General features: G+C 43.9%; 1 protein-coding gene across 1 annotated transcript in view; it reads left to right on the forward strand.

Moving 5' to 3' along the window:
• Positions 1 to 6,201: 6,201 nt before the first annotated feature.
• LOC128685491 (venom phosphodiesterase 2) overlaps positions 6,202 to 23,846 on the forward strand; it is a gene marked incomplete at its 5' end in the record, with an annotated part of 92,719 nt that continues 75,074 nt past the window's right edge. Inside the window, 1 exon segment of the mRNA XM_070080722.1 lies at positions 6,202 to 6,236. Within this exon segment, the coding sequence (XP_069936823.1) occupies positions 6,204 to 6,236 (33 nt within the window).

A 23,846-nucleotide genomic window follows, 5' to 3' on the forward strand; every position in this document is an offset into this window, starting at 1 on the left:
GGAGCAGGAAAATAGAAGGAAGGTGAGAGTGAAGAGGGAGGGAGGGAGAGAGAGAGAGAGAGAGAGAGAGAGTGGGAGAGAGAGAGAGAGAGAGAGAGAGAGAGAGAGAGAGAGAGAGAGAGAGAGGGGTTGGTTAACAGAGGGTTAGGCAAAAATCCCAATTAGGAAAATATATCTATTTAATCACCATAACATAACATAACAGAAAAACCTTAATTCTAAACGCCCAAATGAGGGTACACACAGCTGGCTGGAGGTTCAGCCACCATAACACTAGGCTTCGTCAGCGTCAGGCCGTCATGGCACCACAAACCTCATTTCTTACTTCATCACTCATCCCACAGCACCCTGACCATGTCAGTGCCTGGGTTAACATACAGGTAAGCCATATGAAAGCCTATGGCTTGAATTGGATAAACAAAATGAGTGTATTATTGCAAACTTAACTTAAAATATACAGCATCTCCGACGCCGGCTTCTACCGCCATCCTAACGTCACAGGACGTCACAGGACTCCAGAAAATTTTGCAAGAATTGCTGGCTACACCTCATGGATGAGAAGAGACAGGCAAGGGCAAGGAGGTGGTGTTGCTGTGTGCTTCTCTAAAAGTGTTCATGCCCAGCACATAGATGTTGCCACCCCTACACATCTTGAAATGATGTTCTTCAAGCTCTGTATAAGCACTAGTACCTCTGTACTAGCATGTGCAATGTACAGACCTCAGTGGCAACATGCAGACCCTATCAACTTCCTAACGGAAAATATTGACTCCCTTCTGCTACAACACAACTGTCAACATATTATAATTGTTGGTGACCTCAACCAGCACCTTATACAGAGGGACTTTGATGACCTTCTTGCAGTGTTTGACATGAGAAACTTTGTTGATTTCCCTACTCATATCTCTGGCTCCTCCCTTGACCCAGTAGTGAGTGATCTGGCAGAAGGCATAGTCACTTGTCAACCCCTAGGGTACGTTGGATCGTCTGACCACAAGGCTGTTTTTACCACACTTAAGATCCCAACAGAACGAGGTGAGGAGTCCACACGCACAACCTGGCTATGGGAAAGAGGTAATTGGCCAGCCCTTTGCTCTGAGCTCGCCACCACCGACTGGAATGCTCTTCTCCAGGGGGATGTTGACAACCAAGTGAAAGCCTTCACTGGACACATCCTTAATCTGCAACAAGAACACATTCCTCACCGGCAATATGTGACAAAGCCTACAGATCAGCCTTGGTTTGGCTTTCGTTGTAGAGAGGCTGCTACTGCTAAGTACAAAGCATGGCGAAGGTATAAGAGACATCCTACCACCTATAACAGGAACTTGCACATGCAAGCCTGTAGGCATATGGGTGATGTTCAAAAGTGGGCCATTGCTAAATGGGAGTTGGACACTAAAAGAAAGTTAGCATCAGGTAGGGTAGGCTCCAAAACCTGGTGGTCCCTGGTCAAGGACAGACAAGGTTATCTGCCTGATGAACTTATTCCACCTCTAAATCGACAGGATGGGACCACCTCTACTAGTAGTCAAGAGAAAGCGGACCTCTTTGCTGAACACTTTGCTACCAAAATGCAAGTTCCTGATCCAGCAAGGGACCCTCCTTGGCTAGCTGCAAGAACTGTGTCAAAACTGTCAGGGGTGACAATAAGGCAGGAGGAGGTGCATTTCCTTCTTAAATCACTTGACCAAGAAAAGGCTGTGGGCCCAGACAAGTTGAGCCCAAGATTGTTGAGAAGATGTGCAGACCAGCTAGCAGCACCTCTAACTCGCATCTTTCAGCACTGCCTAGTACAGTGCAAATGGCCCTCTCCATGGAAAGAGGCAAATGTAGTCCCTGTTCACAAAAAGAAGAGCAGAGCAGAAATCAGCAACTACAGACCAGTGTCACTCCTGTCAATCACTGGTAAGATCCTTGAGACAATAATCTCAAGACAAATGACAGATTTTTTTGACTACCACTCACTACTTTGTGATCGTCAATATGGCTTCAGGAAAGGTTACTCTGCTGCTGATCTGTTGTTAAACCTCTCCACTAAGTGGCACCAGTCACTGGATGAATCCAAAGTCAGCTGTGTGGTAGCACTGGACATTGCTGGCGCTTTCGACCGGGTGTGGCACCAGGGCCTCTTAGCAAAACTTCAAGCACTGGGAATTGCAGGCTCTATGCTATGTCTCCTCAGTGATTACCTTCATGGTAGATCTCTAAGTGTAGTCCTCAATGGAACGGAATCAGCAAGACATCCTATTGGGGCAAGCGTTCCACAAGGAAGTGTGCTGGGTCCACTGTTATGGAATGTCTACTTCAACGACCTTCTTCATCTCATCCCAGAATCACATGCATATGCAGACGACTGTACACTGACATTCACTTATCCAAGAGAAGAAATGCCAGCTGCTCTAAGCTACATCAATCACCAGCTGAGAGCTATATCAGCTTGGGGAAATAGATGGCAAGTAACATTTGCACCTGAGAAAACGCAAATGATGATCGTCTGTAGGCACCATGATGGTAATGCTGGTGCAGTAGTAAGGATGAATGGGAGGATGTTGGCACCTGGAGAAGAAGTTGATATCCTTGGGGTGAAATTTGACTCCAAACTAACCATGAAGAACCATGTTGTAAATCTTGCAAACAAGGCAGCCAGGAAGCTTACAGCACTTCGCCGTATCTCGCATCTGCTTGACAGTAGGGGTTGCAAGATCCTGTACGAGGCACAAGTACGCTCACACCTTGAGTATGCTCCACTTTCTTGGTTTGCCTTTACCCCCTCTCATCTGCGACTGCTTGACAGAGTAGAGAACAGAGCAAGACGTCTCATCTCTCGCCTGGACCCATCCTGGATGGATCTGTCATTTCAGCAGAGCCTTCAACATAGGAGGGATGTGGGTGGCCTTACTGTTATGTACAAGGCCAATATTGTCAAAATACCACACTTGGATCCACTTCGAGGACAGCGCGAAACAAGCTTTTATGCCACAAGACGGGCAGAAAGCAGCAACTTCACTCTGGCTGTACCCTTCTCCAGAACATCACTCCATCTGAGATCATACATACCCAGGATGACTCGAGTATGGAACACATTCGTACAGCATAATGATGTCAACGAGATAACGTCAGTTGATCAAATGAAAATGCTGGCCCACAGATGGCTCCAACTTCATCCTGTTCCCTACTTGTATGTCTCATAACAATAAAAATGCTTTCAAATGAGCTGATGTAGGTAACAGCTCTTAGCTTGTCAATAAAGTTAGGAATCCTTAACCTGTAAATAGCTTGTCAATAAAGCTAGGGATCCTTAACCTTGTCAAACCATGTGTAAAAAAAAAAAAAAAAAAAAAAGAGAGAGAGAGAGAGAGAGAAAGAGAGAAAGAGAGAGAGAGAGAGAGAGAGAGAGAGAGAGAAGGAGAGAGGGGAGAGAAAGAGAGGAAGATAGGGAGGGAGAGAGGAAAAGTGATAGAAAGAGAAAGTGATAGAATGGGAGGTGAAAGGAGGGAAGAGAGGGAGGGGGAGAGAGAAAGTGAGAGAGGGGGAGAGAGGGAGGGAGAGAGGGAAAGTGATAGAAAGAGAAAGTGATAGAATGGGAGGTGGGAGTGTAAAAGGGAGAGGGAGAAGGGGAGAGTGGGAGATAGATAGATAGATAAATAGATATAACCTGGGGCTTTCTATGTAGTAGTATATCATTGATGTCAGCTATGGTCTGTATACCTTGTACATGTACTGGTAGAAAAAAAAATTATTATTAATAACCTCACTCAGACTCACTCTCACACCCTTGTTCTTTATGCTTATTAATTGAAATGACTCGCACTGAAAAATAAGATACAGTGCGGGTCTCTCTGCTCTACTGGGAGGGCCTCGAAAAGCGAGAAAAATGACAAACATGACATGAGTGATCTGTCATGACATGACCACCTGATTGTTGTAGCACTAAGATGTGGTGATACAGTAAACTGTTTCTGAGTCAGGGTGAGACATGGAGACAGAGAAGGTTGATGAGGCAGAGTGAGAGACATGGAGACAGAGAAGGTTGATGAGGCAGAGTGAGAGACATGGAGACAGAGAAGGTTGATGAGGCAGAGTGAAAGACATGGAGACAGAGAAGGTTGATGAGGCAGAGTGAGAGACATGGAGACAGAGAAGGTTGATGAGGCAGAGTGAGAGACATGGAGACAGAGAAGGTTGATGAGGGAGAGTGAGAGACATGGAGACAGAGAAGGTTGATGAGGCAGAGTGAGAGACATGGAGACAGAGAAGGTTGATGAGGGAGAGTGAGAGACATGGAGACAGAGAAGGTTGATGAGGCAGAGTGAGAGACATGGAGACAGAGAAGGTTGATGATGCAGAGTGAGAGACATGGAGACAGAGAAGGTTGATGATGCAGAGTGAGAGACATGGAGACAGAAGGTTGATGAGGCAGAGTGAGAGACATGGAGACAGAGAAGGTTGATGAGGCAGAGTGAGAGACATGGAGACAGAGAAGGTTGATGAGGCACAGTGAGAGACATGGAAACAGAGAAGGTTGATGATGCAGAGTGAGAGACATGGAGACAGAGAAGGCCGATGAGGCACAGTGAGAGACATGGAGACAGAGAAGGTTGATGAGGCAGAGTGAGAGACATGGAGACAGAGAAGGTTGATGAGGCACAGTGAGAGACATGGAGACAGAGAAGGTTGATCAGGCAGAGTAAGAGACATGGAGACAGAGAAGGTTGATGAGGCACAGTGAGAGACATGGAGACAGAGAAGGTTGATGAGGCAGAGTGAGAGACATGGAGACAGAGAAGGTTGATGAGGCAGAGTGAGAGACATGGAGACAGAGAAGGTTGATGAGGCAGAGTGAGAGACATGGAGACAGAGAAGGTTGATGAGGCAGAGTGAGAGACATGGAGACAGAGAAGGTTGATCAGGCAGAGTGAGAGACATGGAGACAGAGAAGGTTGATGAGGGAGAGTGAGAGGCATGGAGACAGAGAAGGTTGATGAGGCAGTGAGAGACATGGAGACAGAGAAGGTTGATGAGGCAGAGTGAGAGACATGGAGACAGAGAAGGTTGATGAGGCAGAGTGAGAGACATGGAGACAGAGAAGGTTGATGAGGCAGAGTGAGAGACATGGAGACAGAGAAGGCTGATGAGGCAGAGTGAGAGACATGGAGACAGAGAAGGTTGATGAGGCAGAGTGATAGACATGGAGACAGAAGGTTGATGAGGCAGAGTGAGAGACATGGAGACAGAGAAGGTTGATGAGGCAGAGTGAGAGACATGGAGACAGAGAAGGTTGATGAGGCAGAGTGAGAAACATGGAGACAGAGAAGGTTGATGAGGCAGAGTGAGAGACATGGAGACAAAGAGGGTTGATGAGGCAGAGTGAGAGACATGGAGACAGAGAAGGTTGATGAGGCAGTGAGAGACATGGAGACAGAGAAGGTTGATGAGGCAGAGTGAGAGATATGGAGACAAAGAGGGTTGATGAGGCAGAGTGAGAGACATGGAGACAGAGAAGGTTGATGAGGCAGAGTGAGAGGCATGGAGACAGAGAAGGTTGATGAGGCAGTGAGAGACATGGAGACAGAGAAAGTTGATGAGGCAGAGTGAGAAACATGGAGACAGAGAAGGTTGATGAGGCAGAGTGAGAGACATGGAGACAAAGAGGGTTGATGAGGCAGAGTGAGAGACATGGAGACAGAGAAGGTTGATGAGGCAGTGAGAGACATGGAAACAGAGAAGGTTGATGAGGCAGAGTGAGAAACATGGAGACAGAGAAGGTTGATGAGGCAGAGTGAGAGATATGGAGACAAAGAGGGTTGATGAGGCAGAGACGAGAGACATGTGGACAGAGAGGGTTGATGAGGCAGAGTGAGAGACATGGAGACAGAGAGGGTTGATGAGGCAGAGTGAAATATAGAAAGAGAGGACGGACGGGGAGGTTGGGGATGGGGTATTAGTATCAATGCCGCTACTGGAACAATTTACAACCAGTCCACAATTTGGAGAGGAATCTTTTACACAACGTTCGGTCCGTTCCTGGACCAGTATATTGAGTTCTTCAGCCTGTGGGTCACTCATCAAGGGGTGGGAGACGAAACAACAGGTAGCTGCAGAATAAACCCATGTTAACACCTCTCCCACGTAACTCAACATCACATAAGTTGACTATAGTATTTGCAAAATCACAACTAATTGTTTTCTCTTTCACAGTGATGACCAAGCGACAGCTCGCCTTCCTGGTAGCGGTGAGTAGAAAGTTCTCAGGATTCCCGAATGAAGGAAATAGGAAGTGTTATTGTGTGTACTCAAGCTGTATTCTCCTATCCTGTCCACGTTTTCCAGCATTAAATTCCATGAATCAGCCCATGTGGTACATCCTTTCCCTTACCTCATGAATCAGCCCGTGTGGTACATCTTCTCCCTAACGCCATGGACCTGAGCGTGTTTATATTTATGCTGAGAATGCTATATTATACCGACAAATTAATGAATTAGCACACAGGAGCAACAGTTGGGTATCTTAATTGTTGGAATGTTAGTGGATCTCGCCTATTGCGACGTCTTCGAGATGTACCACACCTCACCTTCATCACTATATAAGACTCCATCTTCATGCTTCACAGTGCTCCAGGTGCATGTACCACACCTCACCTTCATCACTATATAAGACTCCATCTTCATGCTTCACAGTGCTCCAGGTGCATGTACCACACCTCACCTTCATCACTATATAAGACTCCATCTTCATGCTTCACAGTGCTCCAGGTGCATGTACCACACCTCACCTTCATCACTATATAAGACTCCATCTTCATGCTTCACAGTGCTCCAGGTGCATGTACCACACCTCACCTTCATCACTATATAAGACTCCATCTTCATGCTTCACAGTGCTCCAGGTGCATGTACCACACCTCACCTTCATCACTATATAAGACACCATCTTCATGCTTCACAGTGCTCCAGGTGCATGTACCACACCTCACCTTCATCACTATATAAGACTCCATCTTCATGCTTCACAGTGCTCCAGGTGCATGTACCACACCTCACCTTCATCACTATATAAGACTCCATCTTCATGCTTCACAGTGCTCCAGGTGCATGTACCACACCTCACCTTCATCACTATATAAGACACCATCTTCATGCTTCACAGTGCTCCAGGTGCATGTACCACACCTCACCTTCACCACTATATAAGACACCATCTTCATGCTTCACAGTGCTCCAGGTGCATGTACCACACCTCACCTTCATCACTATATAAGACACCATCTTCATGCTTCACAGTGCTCCAGGTGCATGTACCACACCTCACCTTCATCACTATATAAGACACCATCTTCATGCTTCACAGTGCTCCAGGTGCATGTACCACACCTCACCTTCATCACTATATAAGACACCATCTTCATGCTTCACAGTGCTCCAGGTGCATGTACCACACCTCACCTTCATCACTATATAAGACACCATCTTCATGCTTCACAGTGCTCCAGGTGCATGTACCACACCTCACCTTCATCACTATATAAGACACCATCTTCATGCTTCACAGTGCTCCAGGTGCATGTACCACACCTCACCTTCACCACTATATAAGACACCATCTTCATGCTTCACAGTGCTCCAGGTGCATGTACCACACCTCACCTTCACCACTATATAAGACACCATCTTCATGCTTCACAGTGCTCCAGGTGCATGTACCACACCTCACCTTCACCACTATATAAGACACCATCTTCATGCTTCACAGTGCTCCAGGTGCATGTACCACACCTCACCTTCACCACTATATAAGACACCATCTTCATGCTTCACAGTGCTCCAGGTGCATGTACCACACCTCACCTTCACCACTATATAAGACACCATCTTCATGCTTCACAGTGCTCCAGGTGCATGTACCACACCTCACCTTCACCACTATATAAGACACCATATTCATGCTTCACAGTGCTCCAGGTGCTCTCAACTCTTCTCCAGACTGATGGATTGACCTCAAAAACTTACGCTAAGGTTGATGATATGATTACATCATCTTTGTCTTTCCACTTTATTCTTCTCATTATTTGAGTGAAGAAGCCTACGCTGGAGGCGAAACGTTTCAACAATAAAAATACCCAAATGTTATAAATGTGTCTTACTCGTATTTATATACAAATTCATGTACTTTACTGAGTTTACCTCCACAACCTTGTCACTCACTGGTATGAATGTATTAGAAAACCCACAAGTTATCTCGTTTTTTCAATCTTTTACCACCTTTATGTTATGTGTGTGTGTGTGTGTGTGTGTGTGTGTGTGTGTGTGTGTGTGTGTGTGTGTGTGTGTGTGTACTCACCTAATTGTGGTTGCAGGGGTCGAGACTCAGCTCCTGGCCCCACCTCTTCACTGATCGCTACTAGGTCCTCTCTCTGCTTCCTGAGCTTTGTCATACCTCGTCTTAAAACTATGTATGGTTCCTGCCTCCACTACATCACTTGTTAGGCTATTCCACTTCCTGACGACTCTTTGACTGAAGAAATACTTCCTAACATCCCTGTGACTCGTCTGAGTCTTCAGCTTCCAATTGTGACCCCTTGTTTCTGTGTCCCCTCTCTGGAGCATCCTGTCTCTGTCCACCTTATCTATTCCCGGCAGTATCTTGTATGTTGTTATCATGTCTCCCCTGACCCTTCTGTCCTCCAGGGTCGTCAGTCCGATTTCCCTCAACCTTTCATCGTAGGACATTACCCTTAGCCCTGGAACTAGCCTTGTTGCAAATCTTTGCACTTTCTCTAATTTATTGACGTACTTGACCAGGTGTGGGTTCCAAACTGATGCTGCATACTCCAGTATGGGCCTGACGTACACGGTGTGCAGAGTCTTGAACGATTCCTTACTAAGGTATCGGAACGCTATTCTCAGGTTTGCCAGGCGCCCATACGCTGCAGCAGTTATCTGGTTGGTGTGTGCTTCTGGAGATGTGCTCGGTATTATACTCACCCCAAGATCTTTTTTCTTAAGTGCAGTTTGCAGTCTTTGGCCACCTAGCCCATACTCTGTCTGCGGTCTTCTTTGCCCTTCCCCGATTTTCATACCTTTGTATTTGGCAGGGTTAAATTCGAGGAGCTAGTTGCTGGACCACATGTCCAGTCTGTCCAGGTCTCTTTGTAGTCCTGCCTGATCCTCATCCGATTTAATTCTTCTCATCAACTTCACATCATCTGCGAATAGGGACACTTCAGAGTCTATTCCTTCTATCATGTCATTCACATATATCAAAAATAGCACTAGTCTATACTGGTTTATACTCTTGTTCCATCCCAGGCGTTCCACCACCCTCCTCCTGATAATCTTCTCCATGACTTTGTATACTATACACGTTAGTGACACAGGTCTGTAGTTTAGTGCCTCGTTTCTGTCTCTTTTCTTAAAAATGGGGACCACATTTGCAGTCTTCCATGCCGCAGGTAGTTGCCCAGTTTAAAGGGATATGTTGAAAATTGTGGTTAGTGGCACACACAGCGTCTCTGCTCCCTCTCTAAGGACCCACCGAGAAATGTTGTCCAGTCCCAGTGTGTATGTGATTATGTATTTGTATATTTCTGAGTGTATGTGTACATGCTGCTTGTCTTGCTGTGAATGCAACTGTGTAATTTACATTAGGACGCAAATTTATTTTTTATCATACTCGTCTAGCAACCTGGTCTCTCTGATAAATGAATGTTCAGTAACACTACATAAGACATGAATGATTATATATCATACATTGTATAAATGTGAGTGTATCTATTAAAAGCCTGAGCTCTGTAGTATCAGGGCTGTTGAAAGCTCAGCATTACTTACCTGGAGTCTACCTGGAAGGTATTCCGTGGATCAAAGTCCCCCGTGGCCAGGTCCATGACCAGGCTTCCCGGTGGACCAGGGCCTGATCAAGTAGGTTATTACTGCTGGCCGCACGTAGACCAACGTACGAACCACAGCCCGGCTGATCCGGCACTGTCCAGCTCCCTCTGGAGGACAACCAGGAGTCTATTGATAATTCCCTTTACGGTTTTTGGGAGGCTGTTGAACAGCCTTGGGCCCCGGACACTTACTGTATTTTCTCTTAGTGTACTAATGGCGCCCCTAGCATATCATGGGTCAGCCTACATACAGTAAGTGTTGCTAGGTGTACAAGCCAGTGTGTATTCTTAGGCATATTACGTAGTTTTAAATATGTCGAGAGCACTTAATATGTATAATTTCTATATGTCCTAAACGAAACATGTTGGGAAGATATCTTAAATGACATGGATCCAAGCCAGTGCCTTGAAAGGATAAACTTCCTGGCAGCTGAAGCATGTTCTAGGCATATTTCCCTAAGAAAGAGGAAGAGCAGGAGTAAACTGGAGAGAGAAAGATGCTCCCTCTACAGAAGACGACGAAGAGTCACTGAGCTCCTCATGAGTGCTAGAATATCTGATACACGAAAGGAGGTGCTGACCAGGGAAGTGGAAACTATCGAACTTAAGTTACTATGGAGGAAGAGCTTGGACATGGGTGAAATTCCACAGTCACTTAAAACAACGGATATAGCCCCACTCCATAAAGGTGGCAGCAAAGCATTAGCTAAGAACTATAGACCAATAGCTCTGACGTCCCACATCATAAAAATCTTTGAAAGAGTGCTAAGAAGCAGGATTGCAAATGGAAGAAAAACAGAATGCAGATGTAATATACAGACTTTGCAAAAGCGTTTGACAAGTGCGATCATGGCGTAATAGCGCACAAAATACGTGCTAAAGGAATAACTGGCAAAGTGGGGAGATGGATCTTCAACTTCCTAACCAATCGAACACAAAGAGTAGTGGTCAACAGAGTTAAATCGGAGGCTGCCATAGTGAAGAGCTCTGTTCCACAAGGCACAGTACTCGCCCCCATCCTGTTCCTCATCCTCATATCAGACATAGACAGAGATGTAACCCACAGCACCGTATCATCCTTTGCGGATGATACTAGGATCTGCATGAGGCTGTCATCTGCTGAGGACGCGGTTAACCTCCAAGAAGATATAAACAAAGTTTTCCAGTGGGCAACGGTAAACAATATGATGTTCAATGAGGACAAATTCCAACTACTCCGTTATGGAAAACTGGAGGAGATAATAACTAGAACAGAGTATACTACAAACTCTGGCCATACAATAGAGCGGAAAAATAATGTAAGGGACCTGGGAGTAGTAATGTCTGAGGATCTCACTTTCAAGGATCACAACAGTGCCACGATCACAAGTGCAAAGAAAATGATAGGATGGATAATGAGAACGTTCAAAACGAGAGATGCCAAGCCAATGATGATCCTTTTCAAATCACTTGTTCTCTCTAGGCTGGAATACTGCTGTACATTAACATCTCCATTCAAAGCAGGTGAAATTGCAGATCTAGAGAGTGTACAGAGATCCTTTACTGCACGTATAAGTTCTGTCAAGCACCTTAACTACTGGGAACGCTTGGAAGCACTTGACTTGTACTCGTTGGAACGCAGGAGAGAGAGATATATCATAATCTACACTTGGAAAATCCTGGAAGGAATGGTCCCGAATCTGCACACAGAAATCACTCCCTACGAAAGTAAAAGACTGGGCAGGCGATGCAAAATACCCCCAATTAAAAGTAGGGGCGCCATTGGTACACTAAGAGAAAACACCATAAGTGTCCGGGGCCCAAGACTGTTCAACAGCCTCCCACCAAGCATAAGGGGAATTACCAATAAACCCCTGGCTGCCTTCAAGAGAGAGCTGGACAGATACCTAAAGTCAGTGCCGGATCAGCCGGGCTGTGGTTCGTACGTTGGACTGCGTGCGGCCAGCAGTAACAGCCTGGTTGATCAGGCCCTGATCCACCGGGAGGCCTGGTCGTTGGCCATACCGCGGGGGCGTTGATCCCCAGAATAACCTCCAGGTAGACTCCAGGTAACACTACTGAAGTCTCCCAGCTCAGACTGACACTACTGAAGTCTCCCAGCTCAGACTGACACTACTGAAGTCTCCCAGCTCAGACTGACACTACTGAAGTCTCCCAGCTCAGGCTGACACTACTGAAGTCTCCCAGCTCAGACTGACACTACTGAAGTCTCCCAGCTCAGACTGACACTACTGAAGTCTCCCAGCTCAGACTGACACTACTGAAGTCTCCCAGCTCTGACTGACACTACTGAAGTCTCCCAGCTCTGACTGACACTACTGAAGTCTCCCAGCTCTGACTGACACTACTGAAGTCTCCCAGCTCTGACTGACACTACTGAAGTCTCCCAGCTCTGACTGACACTACTGAAGTCTCCCAGCTCAGACTGACACTACTGAAGTCTCCCAGCTCAGACTGACACTATACACAAATAACCCGCACATAAAAGAGAGAAGCTTACGAAGACGTTTCGGTCCGACTTGGACCATTTACAAAGTCACACAGTCACTGTGTTGTGACTTCTTTATACTTGACGATGTCCTCATAGCTGTATTGAAGTTTCCCGCCTCAGGCTGACACTACTGAAGTCTCCCAGTTCAGGCTGACACTACTGAAGTCTCCCAGTTCAGGCTGACACTACTGAAGTCTCCCAGCTCAGACTGACACTACAGAAGTCTCCCAACTCAGACTGACACTACTGAAGTCTCCCAGCTCAGGCTGACACTACTGAAGTCTCCCAGCTCAGGCTGACACTTCTGAAGTCTCCCAGCTCAAGCTGACACTACTGAAGTCTCCCAGCTCAGGCTGACACTACTGAAGTCTCCCAGCTCAGGCTGACACTTCTGAAGTCTCCCAGCGCAAGCTGACACTACTGAAGTCTCCCAGCTCAGGCTGACACTACTGAAGTCTCCCAGCTCAGGCTGACACTTCTGAAGTCTCCCAGCGCAAGCTGACACTACTGAAGTTTCCCAGCTCAGGCTGACACTACTGAAGTCTCCCAGCTCAGGCTGACACTACTGAAGTCTCCCAGCTCAGGCTGACACTTCAGAAGTCTCCCAGCTCAGGCTGACACTACTGAAGTCTCCCAGCTCAGGCTGACAATACTGAAGTCTCCCAGCTCAGGCTGACACTTCTGAAGTCTTCCAGCGCAAGCTGACACTACTGAAGTCTCCCAGCTCAGGCTGACACTACTGAAGTCTCCCAGCTCAGGCTGACACTACTGAAGTCTCCCAGCTCAGGCTGACACTACTGAAGTCTCCCAGCTCAGGCTGACACTACTGAAGTCTCCCAGCTCAGGCTGACACTACTGAAGTCTCCCAGCTCAGGCTGACACTTCTGAAGTCTCCCAGCGCAAGCTGACAGATTACAGCACTGGTAAGTAACAGGGTCTGTGTGTTGAAATGTAACAGTGAAACAGGTCCAGCATTTTCTACAACTCCGTCACTATCACGTGGAATAGTGCGGCAGCACACTGTGGATGTATCCAGTTTTCCCCCAACACCCACCAAAACTAAAAAAAAAAAAACTTTACAAGCGTCGTGCTGCAAGATTTGGCTAGAGTTACCGACAACTATTCGGTAGAACTCGACCATTACAGACCACTTACACAAACAACCTGTGTACATCGCGGAATGAATTCGTATTTTCTTTACAACTTTTTGTATTTGGGGTTAGGTTTGGTGGTTAAGGGGAATTATCAATAGACCCCTGGTTGTCTTCAAGAGGGAGCTGGACAGTTACCTAAAGTCAGTGCCGGATCAACCGGGCTGTGGTTCTTACGTTGAACTACGTGCGGCCAGCAGTAACATCCTACTTGATTAGGCTCTGATCCACTGTGAGGCTTGGTCATGGACTGGGCCACGGGGGCGTTGGCCTCCGGAACACCATCCAGGTAGGTCAGGTTACATATCATTTAAAGTTACCTTACCCAGCCTCAACACACGTATCACTCTAGCTAACTAAATGTGCTCATTTTCTTTATATCTCCAAATAAAATAACTCCCACAAGAAATGACAGCTTATTTCACGCTGTAACAAAGGTTGTACGTCTTGAAAACTGTAAGATTATGGCCGAATTGCACCGAGTAGTTGTCGGTATCTATTAACCTAGCGCGAGTTTACTTAGTCACCTGCTGTCTATGTTCACCCATCAGTAAAATAGGTACCTGGATGTTAGTCGACTGGTGTGGGTCGCATCCTGGGACAAAACAGACCTAATTTGTCCGAAATTCTCAGCATAACAAGCGGCTTTCTGTATATTAGTATGTCATTGATGTCAGCTAGTACTGTACACCTTGTATATGTACTTGTAGTAATAGAGATTAAGTAAACTGGAAAACACAGAGGATTGCTAGAAAATGGTTTCTACTCACTTGGGCGATGTTTACAAAGTTGTATGTCCGGCTGAGAAATGTGACTGAGAAACATGACTAGGTGACTAAGAGACATAACTGAAAAATATAAATCGTTGACTGACAGACATAACTGACTGAGAAACTTGACTAATTGGCTGAGAGACAACTGAGAAAAATGACTGGTTGACTGAGAGGACATAACTGAGAAACATGACTGGTTGACTGAGAGGACATAACTGAGAAACATGACTGGTTGACTGAGAGGACATAACTGAGAAACATGACTGGTTGACTGAGAGGACATAACGGAGAAACATGACTGGTTGACTGAGAAACATAACTGAGAAACATGACTAGTTGACTGAGAGACATAACTGAGAAACATGACTGGTTGACTGAGAAACATAACTGAGAAACATGACTGGTTGACTGAGATACATAACTGAGAAACATGACTGGTTGACTGAGAGACATAACTGAGAAACATGACTGGTTGACTGAGAGACATAACTGAGAAACATGACTGGTTGACTGAGAGACATAACTGAGAAACATGACTGGTTGACTGAGAGACATAACTGAGAAACATGACTGGTTGACTGAGAGACATAACTGAGAAACTTGACTGGTTGACTGAGAGACATAACTGAGAAACATGACTAGTTGACTGAGAGACATAACTGAGAAACATGACTAGTTGACTGAGAGACACAACTGAGAAACATGACTAGTTGACTGAGAGACATAACTGAGAAACATGACTGGTTGACTGAGAGACATAACTGAGAAACATGACTGGTTGACTGAGAGACATAACTGAGAAACATGACTGGTTGACTGAGAGACATAACTGAGAAACATGACTGGTTGACTGAGAGACATAACTGAGAAACATGACTGGTTGACTGAGAAACATAACTGAGAAACATGACTGGTTGACTGAGAGACACAACTGAGAAACATGACTAGTTGACTGAGAGACACAACTGAGAAACATGACTAGTTGACTGAGAGACATAACTGAGAAACATGACTGGTTGACTGAGAGACATAACTGAGAAACATGACTGGTTGACTGAGAGACATAACTGAGAAACATGACTGGTTGACTGAGAGACATAACTAACTGAGAAACATGACTGGTTGACTGAGAGACATTCCTAACTGAGAAACATGACTGGTTGACTGAGAGACATAACTGAGAAACATGACTGGTTGACTGAGAGACATAACTAACTGAGAAACATGACTGGTTGACTGAGAGACATAACTGACTGAGAAACATGACTGGTTGACTGAGAGACATAACTGAGAAACATGACTGGTTGACTGAGAGACATAACTGACTGAGAAACATGACTGGTTGGCTGAGAGACATAACTGACTGAGAAACATAATTGGTTGACTGAGAGACATAACTAACTGAGAAACATGACTGGTTGACTGAGAGACATAATTGACTGAGAAACATGACTGGTTGACTGAGAGACATAACTAACTGAGAAACATGACTGGTTGACTGAGAGACATAACTGAGAAACATGACTGGTTGACTGAGAGACATAACTGAGAAACATGACTGGTTGACTGAGAGACATAACTGAGAAACATGACTGGTTGACTGAGAGACATAACTGAGAAACATGACTGGTTGACTGAGAGACATAACTGACTGCGAAACATGACTGGTTGACTGAGAGACATAACTGAGAAACATGACTGGTTGACTGAGAGACATAACTGACTGAGAAACATGACTGGTTGACTGAGAGACATAACTGACTGAGAAACATAATTGGTTGACTGAGAGACATAACTAACTGAGAAACATGACTGGTTGACTGAGAGACATAACTGAGAAACATGACTGGTTGACTGAGAGACATAACTGAGAAACTTGACTGGTTGACTGAGAGACATAACTAACTGAGAAACATGACTGGTTGACTGAGAGACATAACTGACTGAGAAACATGACTGGTTGACTGAGAGACATAACTAACTGAGAAACATGACTGGTTGACTGAGAGACATAACTGACTGAGAAACATGACTAGTTGACTGAGAGACATAACTGAGAAACATGACTAGTTGACTGAGAGACACAACTGAGAAACATGACTAGTTGACTGAGAGACATAACTGAGAAACATGACTGGTTGACTGAGAGACATAACTGAGAAACATGACTGGTTGACTGAGAGACATAACTGAGAAACATGACTGGTTGACTGAGAGACATAACTGAGAAACATGACTGGTTGACTGAGAGACATAACTGAGAAACATGACTGGTTGACTGAGACATAACTGAGAAACATGACTGGTTGACTGAGAGACATAACTGAGAAACATGACTGGTTGACTGAGAGACATAACTGAGAAACATGACTGGTTGACTGAGAGACATAACTGAGAAACATGACTGGTTGACTGAGAGACATAACTGAGAAACATGACTGGTTGACTGAGAGACATAACTGAGAAACATAACTGGTTGACTGAGAGACATAGCTGAGAAACATGACTGGTTGACTGAGAGACATAACTAACTGAGAAACATGACTGGTTGACTGAGAGACATAACTAACTGAGAAACATGACTGGTTGACTGAGAGACATAACTGAGAAACATGACTGGTTGACTGAGAGACATATCTAACTGAGAAACATGACTGGTTGACTGAGAGACATAACTGACTGAGAAACATGACTGGTTGACTGAGAGACATAACTGAGAAACATGACTGGTTGACTGAGAGACATAACTGACTGAGAAACATGACTGGTTGACTGAGAGACATAGCTGACTGAGAAACATAATTGGTTGACTGAGAGACATAACTAACTGAGAAACATGACTGGTTGACTGAGAGACATAATTGACTGAGAAACATGACTGGTTGACTGAGAGACATAACTAACTGAGAAACATGACTGGTTGACTGAGAGACATAACTGAGAAACATGACTGGTTGACTGAGAGACATAACTAACTGAGAAACATGACTGGTTGACTGAGAGACATAACTGACTGAGAAACATGACTGGTTGACTGAGAGACATAACTGAGAAACATGACTGGTTGACTGAGAGACATAACTGACTGAGAAACATGACTGGTTGACTGAGAGACATAACTGACTGAGAAAGATAATTGGTTGACTGAGAGACATAACTAACTGAGAAACATGACTGGATAAGACATAACTAACTAAGTAAGTAAGTAAGTAAGTAAGTAAGTTTATTCAGGTATACACAAATACAGTTACATAGAATTATCATACATAGCAGCATATGTGTAGAGAACCTAGGATAACCCAAAAAAGTCAGACAGAGTGACTTATTTCCATTGGGGTCCTTTTACCTTATTATTATAATATAAAGGTTATAATATTTTCTTATTATTCTACAATGAAGATAACATCTTATTATCATACTAAAAAGACTATCTACTACACGAGGGTCATTAAGACTATCTACAATACGAGGGTCATTACTAGGAATAAGGTAAAATTTACACGTATGTTAGCTAAAAAATAGAAAATCATTCCCCTCCCTTTCTGTAGCTACATTCATCAGACACCTTTTGGCACTCTTCTTGAACTGGTTCATGCTATGACTGGCTTTGACATGTGCGGGTAGTCTGTTCCATTCCTTTATTGCTGTACAATAAAAGGTGTTTGAAGCCTGGCCAATGACTGTGGGTACTACAAAGTTGTGCTCTCTCCCCCTAGTACTATGATTGCTTTGGTTCCCAACCTTGACAAAATTGACAGCAAGATATTCTGGACACTGTTTGTGAGCAATTTTATAAACATGATTTAGCTTCAGTTGTTTTACTCTGTCTTCAACATTCAGCATATCCAACTGCTGTAATTCATCCTGGCCTACATGTTCTCTTGGTCCCAGCCCCAGGATGAATCTTACGATTTTGTTCTGGGTGATTTGCAGTCTATCTTTCAGTTTTTTTGTCAAGGCAGAGTACCATGAAGAGCAAGCGTAATCCATATGGCATTGTATAAGGGCTAGACATAGGGTCCTGCGAGCCTCAGTAGGTAGACACTGTGCTTGTCTATACAGGAACTTCAGTCTGGCATTCGCTTTCTTTACTACACTGTTCCCTATCAATTCTCCTGACATGCATGGGTCAAAGGGAATTCCCAAATATTTTACTGATGAAACCAAAGTGATGGGCTCCCCATTACATTGAACATTAAAGTTATTTACCCTTCTTAGTTTATGTTTCGTGCCAAAGAGAATGGCTTCAGTTTTCCCTAGGTGTAATGATAGTTTGTTGTCTACTAACCATTTGCTGCAGGACTCCAGTTCCAGTGTTAAAACATTAGCAATATCTTGTGGGTCTTTACCTGACACTAACAGAGCACTGTCATCTGCATACAGTAGGAGTTTGCACTTGACACTGATAGGCATATCATTGACATAACATAAGAATAATAAGGGACCCAGAATACTACCTTGGGGAACTCCACATGTTATCGGCAGGGGTTCTGATTCTGTTTTGTTGATTTTGACTATTTGTCTCCTGTTGCTAAGGTAGGACTTAAACCAGTCTACAGAACCTATACCGATAGCTTGAAGTTTATTACATAATATATTGTGGTTGACAGTATCGAAGGCCTTTTGCAGGTCTAAGGTTACCATACCTATGAGGTTCCCCTTTGACATTTCAGTTCTCAGGTAATCCATCAGATTAATAAGGGAGGTGTCGGTTGAGTAGGATCTTCTAAAGCCCGATTGATAGCTATGGAGAATGTTGTTGTCATTAAGGTACTTAACTACTTGAGAATACACCGCCCTCTCTAGAATTTTAGATATTATACTGAGTATACTAACAGGCCTATAGTTGCTTACATCAGACCTACTATTTTTCTTGAAGATAGGAGTAACTCTGGCCTCCTTGAACCCCTCCGGTACGGTATTAGTGGTGATTGATAGATTTATTATGTGAGCAATAGGGATTGACAGTTCAGAGGCACCATCTTTTAGGAACTTAGACGGGATGTTATCAGGGCCTGTGCTCTTAGTTGGGTTTAACCTGCTTAGTTCTTTTTGAATAAAGTCATGAGATACACTTACTAGTTGACAACTGTTTGGGGTTACCCCTTTATTGGTATAGTATGTTTGAAACTTATCAGAGTCTGTGTTAAAGGTATTTGATGCAGCTGGTAGTTTACTTACTAGTGTTGATGCAACAGATGTGTAGTATGAATTAAAGCAATTTGCCACCTTAGATGTTTCATGGCATACCTCATTATCGATAGTGAGTACTATGTTAGACCTATCTACTGGCTTATGGCTATACCCCAACTGTTTTAGTTGTTGCCAGAGCTTTCTGGGGTTATGCTTATACTCTTCAATTTTTGAGCAGTAGTGCTTTGCCTTTGCTCCTTTTATAAGTCTCTGTACTCTGTTCCTCACCCTTTGGAATTCATTTAGTGCTGCAATATCCTGTCTGTTTGCTTTAAATCTTTTTAGCAGCTGGTCTCTGAATTTCATATTATCTAATATCTCAGTAGTCATCCAGGGTTCAGTTCTTCGTTTAATCCTAACCTCTTTAACTGGTGCAATATTATCAAGGATGGTAGTGAACATTGTTTTGAATTTTTCCCAGGCATCGTTTACGTCCGTGCAACTTGTTATCTCTGTCCAGTCACAATTGTGTAGCCTATTTACCAGTGTTTCTTTACTGTAGTTTCTAGTTGACCTCATTTTTATTGTCCTGTGTAGGCCTATCCTATCCCTAGTGATTTTCCTGGTGCAGTAAATGATGAAATGATCACTAAGACCTGTGGTAATGACGCCTGACTGACTAATGTTCTCAGAGCGGTTACAAAGTATGTGGTCAATTAGGGTGGCTGAGAACTGTGTGATCCGGGTTGGAGTATTAATTAGTTGAGTGTAACTATTTAATCCTAGAATTTGCTTATACCTTTTGCATAGCCCGTTATTTTGCTGCTGAAAACAGATATTGAAGTCGCCCAGTATTATTGTCTCGCAATTGTTTTCAACTCCGGACAAGACTCTGGAAAAGTCTTCTAAGAACTGGTCCTGGGTAGGAGGGCGGTAACTAGTTCCTACTAAGATGGGTTTGGTCTTAGGAAGCAGCACTTCAAACCATAGAATCTCCAGTTTATTGTTATTTAAATCAGGTCTTGGGTTGTAAGCTAAGTCATTTCTAATGTAGGCACATACTCCACCACCCTTTCTGTTCCTATCTAAGCGTTTTATATTGTAACCATCTATTTTGACCTCGTCGTCAGTCACCGTATCATCCAACCAAGATTCAGAGATGGTTATAACTGCCGCCCTAATTTTGTTAGCTAGAATCCTAATCTCTGCCAATTTAGGAAGAAGTGATCTTGCATTGACATGAATAAAGTGAAGGCCTGTTTTCATAAAACAATCATCATCAATATATGGCAATGGGTCATTTGTATTAAATTTAGGTAAATCAATGTCATCACTGCTAAAGGGTAACTGTGCCAAAGTGCATTTGTTACACACAAAATGAATTCTGGCACCGTTGTTATAATTGTACATACATCCATCATGCACCCACCCCTTACACATTTTACATAAGGTGCCTTTTCTGTTTTTCATGCGTACTTTAGTACAGTGTAAGCACCTGTTTGGTAGTGTTTGAGATAATAATGGCTGTATTGTCTCACATTGACCTATGTATGCATTACATATGGAGTTAAGGTTATCATTCCTAGCTACTAGACCGTCATTATCGCCGTCATTTATCTGTCTGTTTTGCCTCTGCACAATAGTTTGAGGTCCTGGATTAATTTGGATATCACCACTTAAGAGCGCTACAATAAGAGCTGTGTGCCACTGTTTTTGTTTGGGTATGCGGTGTTGCCATACCTTGCGGCGATAGTGACATTTACTTTTCTGGTAGGATGGCAACTGTTGGGCTTTTACTGTCCAGGGCGCTGTTACTCCATTCACCTTTTCCAGCCCCCATGACTGATTTCTTTCTTCATGGAATTGAAGAAGAAATATAAATATAATTATGGCAGCCTGTACCCCCCTAATGCCTGCCATTTTCACTCTTCGCTCTTTTACTCATATACAATAATATTTATTTCTCTTTTCCAGTCCCTAGTACACTTAGTGTTTGCTTTAGCAATCACCACTGAATTACTAGTAAAATTTCCTCTTCAAAACCCTCTTCACTGCTCACTTTTCCCTTAACTTCACAAAACCCTTACAGTTAACCCTTTATTACACACCCCCCTTCCCATCTCACTTCACAGTCTGGCTTCCTCGATTAACTTCTAACTGAGAAGCATGACTGGTTGACTGAGAGACATAACTGAGAAACATGACTGGTTGACTGAGAGACATAACTGACTAAGAAACATGACTGGTTGTCTGAGAGACATAACTGACTAAGAAACATGACTGGATGACTGAGAGACATAACTGAGAAACATGACTGGTTGACTGACTGAGAAACATACTGGTTGACTGACTAAGAAACATGACTGGATGACTGAGAGACATAACTGAGAAACATGACTGGTTGACTGAGAGACATAACTAAGAAACATGACTGGTTGACTGAGAGACATAACTGAGAAACATGACTGGTTGACTGAGAGACATAACTAAGAAACATGACTGGTTGACTGAGAGACATAACTGAGAAACATGACTGGTTGACTGAGAGACATCACTGACTGAGAAACATGACTGGTTAACTGAGAGACTTATACGCTTTCTTGTGTCGACTTTCGTGGTGGTAGATGTGTGATGGATGGTAGATGTGTGATGGATGGTAGATGTGTGATGGATGGTAGATGTGTGATGGATGGTAGATGTGTGATGGATGGTAGATGTGTGATGGATGGTAGATGTGTAGTGGATGGTAGATGTGTAGTGGATGGTAGATGTGTAGTGGATGGTAGATATGTAGTGGATGGTAGATGTGTCATGGATGGTAGATATGTAGTGGATGGTAGATGTGTGATGGATGGTAGATGTGTGATGGATGGTAGATGTGTGATGGATGGTAGATGTGTGATGGATGGTAGATGTGTAGTGGATGGTAGATGTGTAGTGGATGGTAGATATGTAGTGGATGGTAGATGTGTGATGGATGGTAGATGTGTGGTGGATGGTAGATGTGTGATGGATGGTAGATGTGTGATGGATGGTAGATGTGTAGTGGATGGTAGATATGTAGTGGATGGTAGATGTGTGATGGATGGTAGATGTGTAGTGGATGGTAGATATGTAGTGGATTTTAGATGTGTGATGGATGGTAGATGTGTGATGGATGGTAGATGTGTAGTGGATGGTAGATGTGTAGTGGATGGTAGATATGTAGTGGATGGTAGATGTGTGATGGATGGTAGATGTGTGGTGGATGGTAGATGTGTGATGGATGGTAGATGTGTGATGGATGGTAGATGTGTAGTGGATGGTAGATATGTAGTGGATGGTAGATGTGTGATGGATGATAGATGTGTAGTGGATGGTAGATATGTAGTGGATTTTAGATGTGTGATGGATGGTAGATGTGTGATGAATGGTAGATGTGTGGTGGATGGTAGATGTGTGATGGATGGTAGATGTGTGATGAATGGTAGATGTGTAGTGGATAGTAGATATGTAGTGGATGGTAGATGTGTGATGGATGGTAGATGTGTAGTGGATGGTAGACATGTAGTGGATTTTAGATGTGTGATGGATGGTAGATGTGTGATGGATGGTAGATGTGTAGTGGATGGTAGATATGTAGTGGATAGCAGATGTGTGATGGATGGTAGATGTGTGATGGATGGTAGATGTGTGGTGGATGGTAGATGTGTGATGGATGGTAGATGTGTGATGGATGGTAGATGTGTAGTGGATGGTAGATATGTAGTGGATGGTAGATGTGTGATGGATGGTAGATGTGTAGTGGATGGTAGATATGTAGTGGATTTTAGATGTGTGATGGATGGTAGATGTGTGATGGATGGTAGATGTGTAGTGGATGGTAACTGTGCCAAAGTGCATTTGTTACACACAAAATGAATTCTGGCACCGTTGTTATAATTGTACATACATCCATCATGCACCCACCCCTTACACATTATACATAAGGTGCCTTTTCTGTTTTTCATGCGTACTTTAGTACAGTGTAAGCACCTGTTTGGTAGTGTTTGAGATAATAATGGCTGTATTGTCTCACATTGACCTATGTATGCATTACATATGGAGTTAAGGTTATCATTCCTAGCTACTAGACCGTCATTATCGCCGTCATTTATCTGTCTGTTTTGCCTCTGCACAATAGTTTGAGGTCCTGGATTAATTTGGATATCACCACTTAAGAGCGCTACAATAAGAGCTGTGTGCCACTGTTTTTGTTTGGGTATGCGGTGTTGCCATACCTTGCGGCGATAGTGACATTTACTTTTCTGGTAGGATGGCAACTGTTGGGCTTTTATTGTTCAGGGCGCTGTTACTCCATTCACCTTTTCCAGCCCCCATGACTGATTTCTTTCTTCATGGAATTGAAGAAGAAATATAAATATAATTATGG

Source organism: Cherax quadricarinatus, unplaced genomic scaffold (assembly GCF_038502225.1).
Source record: "Cherax quadricarinatus isolate ZL_2023a unplaced genomic scaffold, ASM3850222v1 Contig849, whole genome shotgun sequence".
NCBI lineage: Eukaryota > Metazoa > Arthropoda > Malacostraca > Decapoda > Parastacidae > Cherax > Cherax quadricarinatus.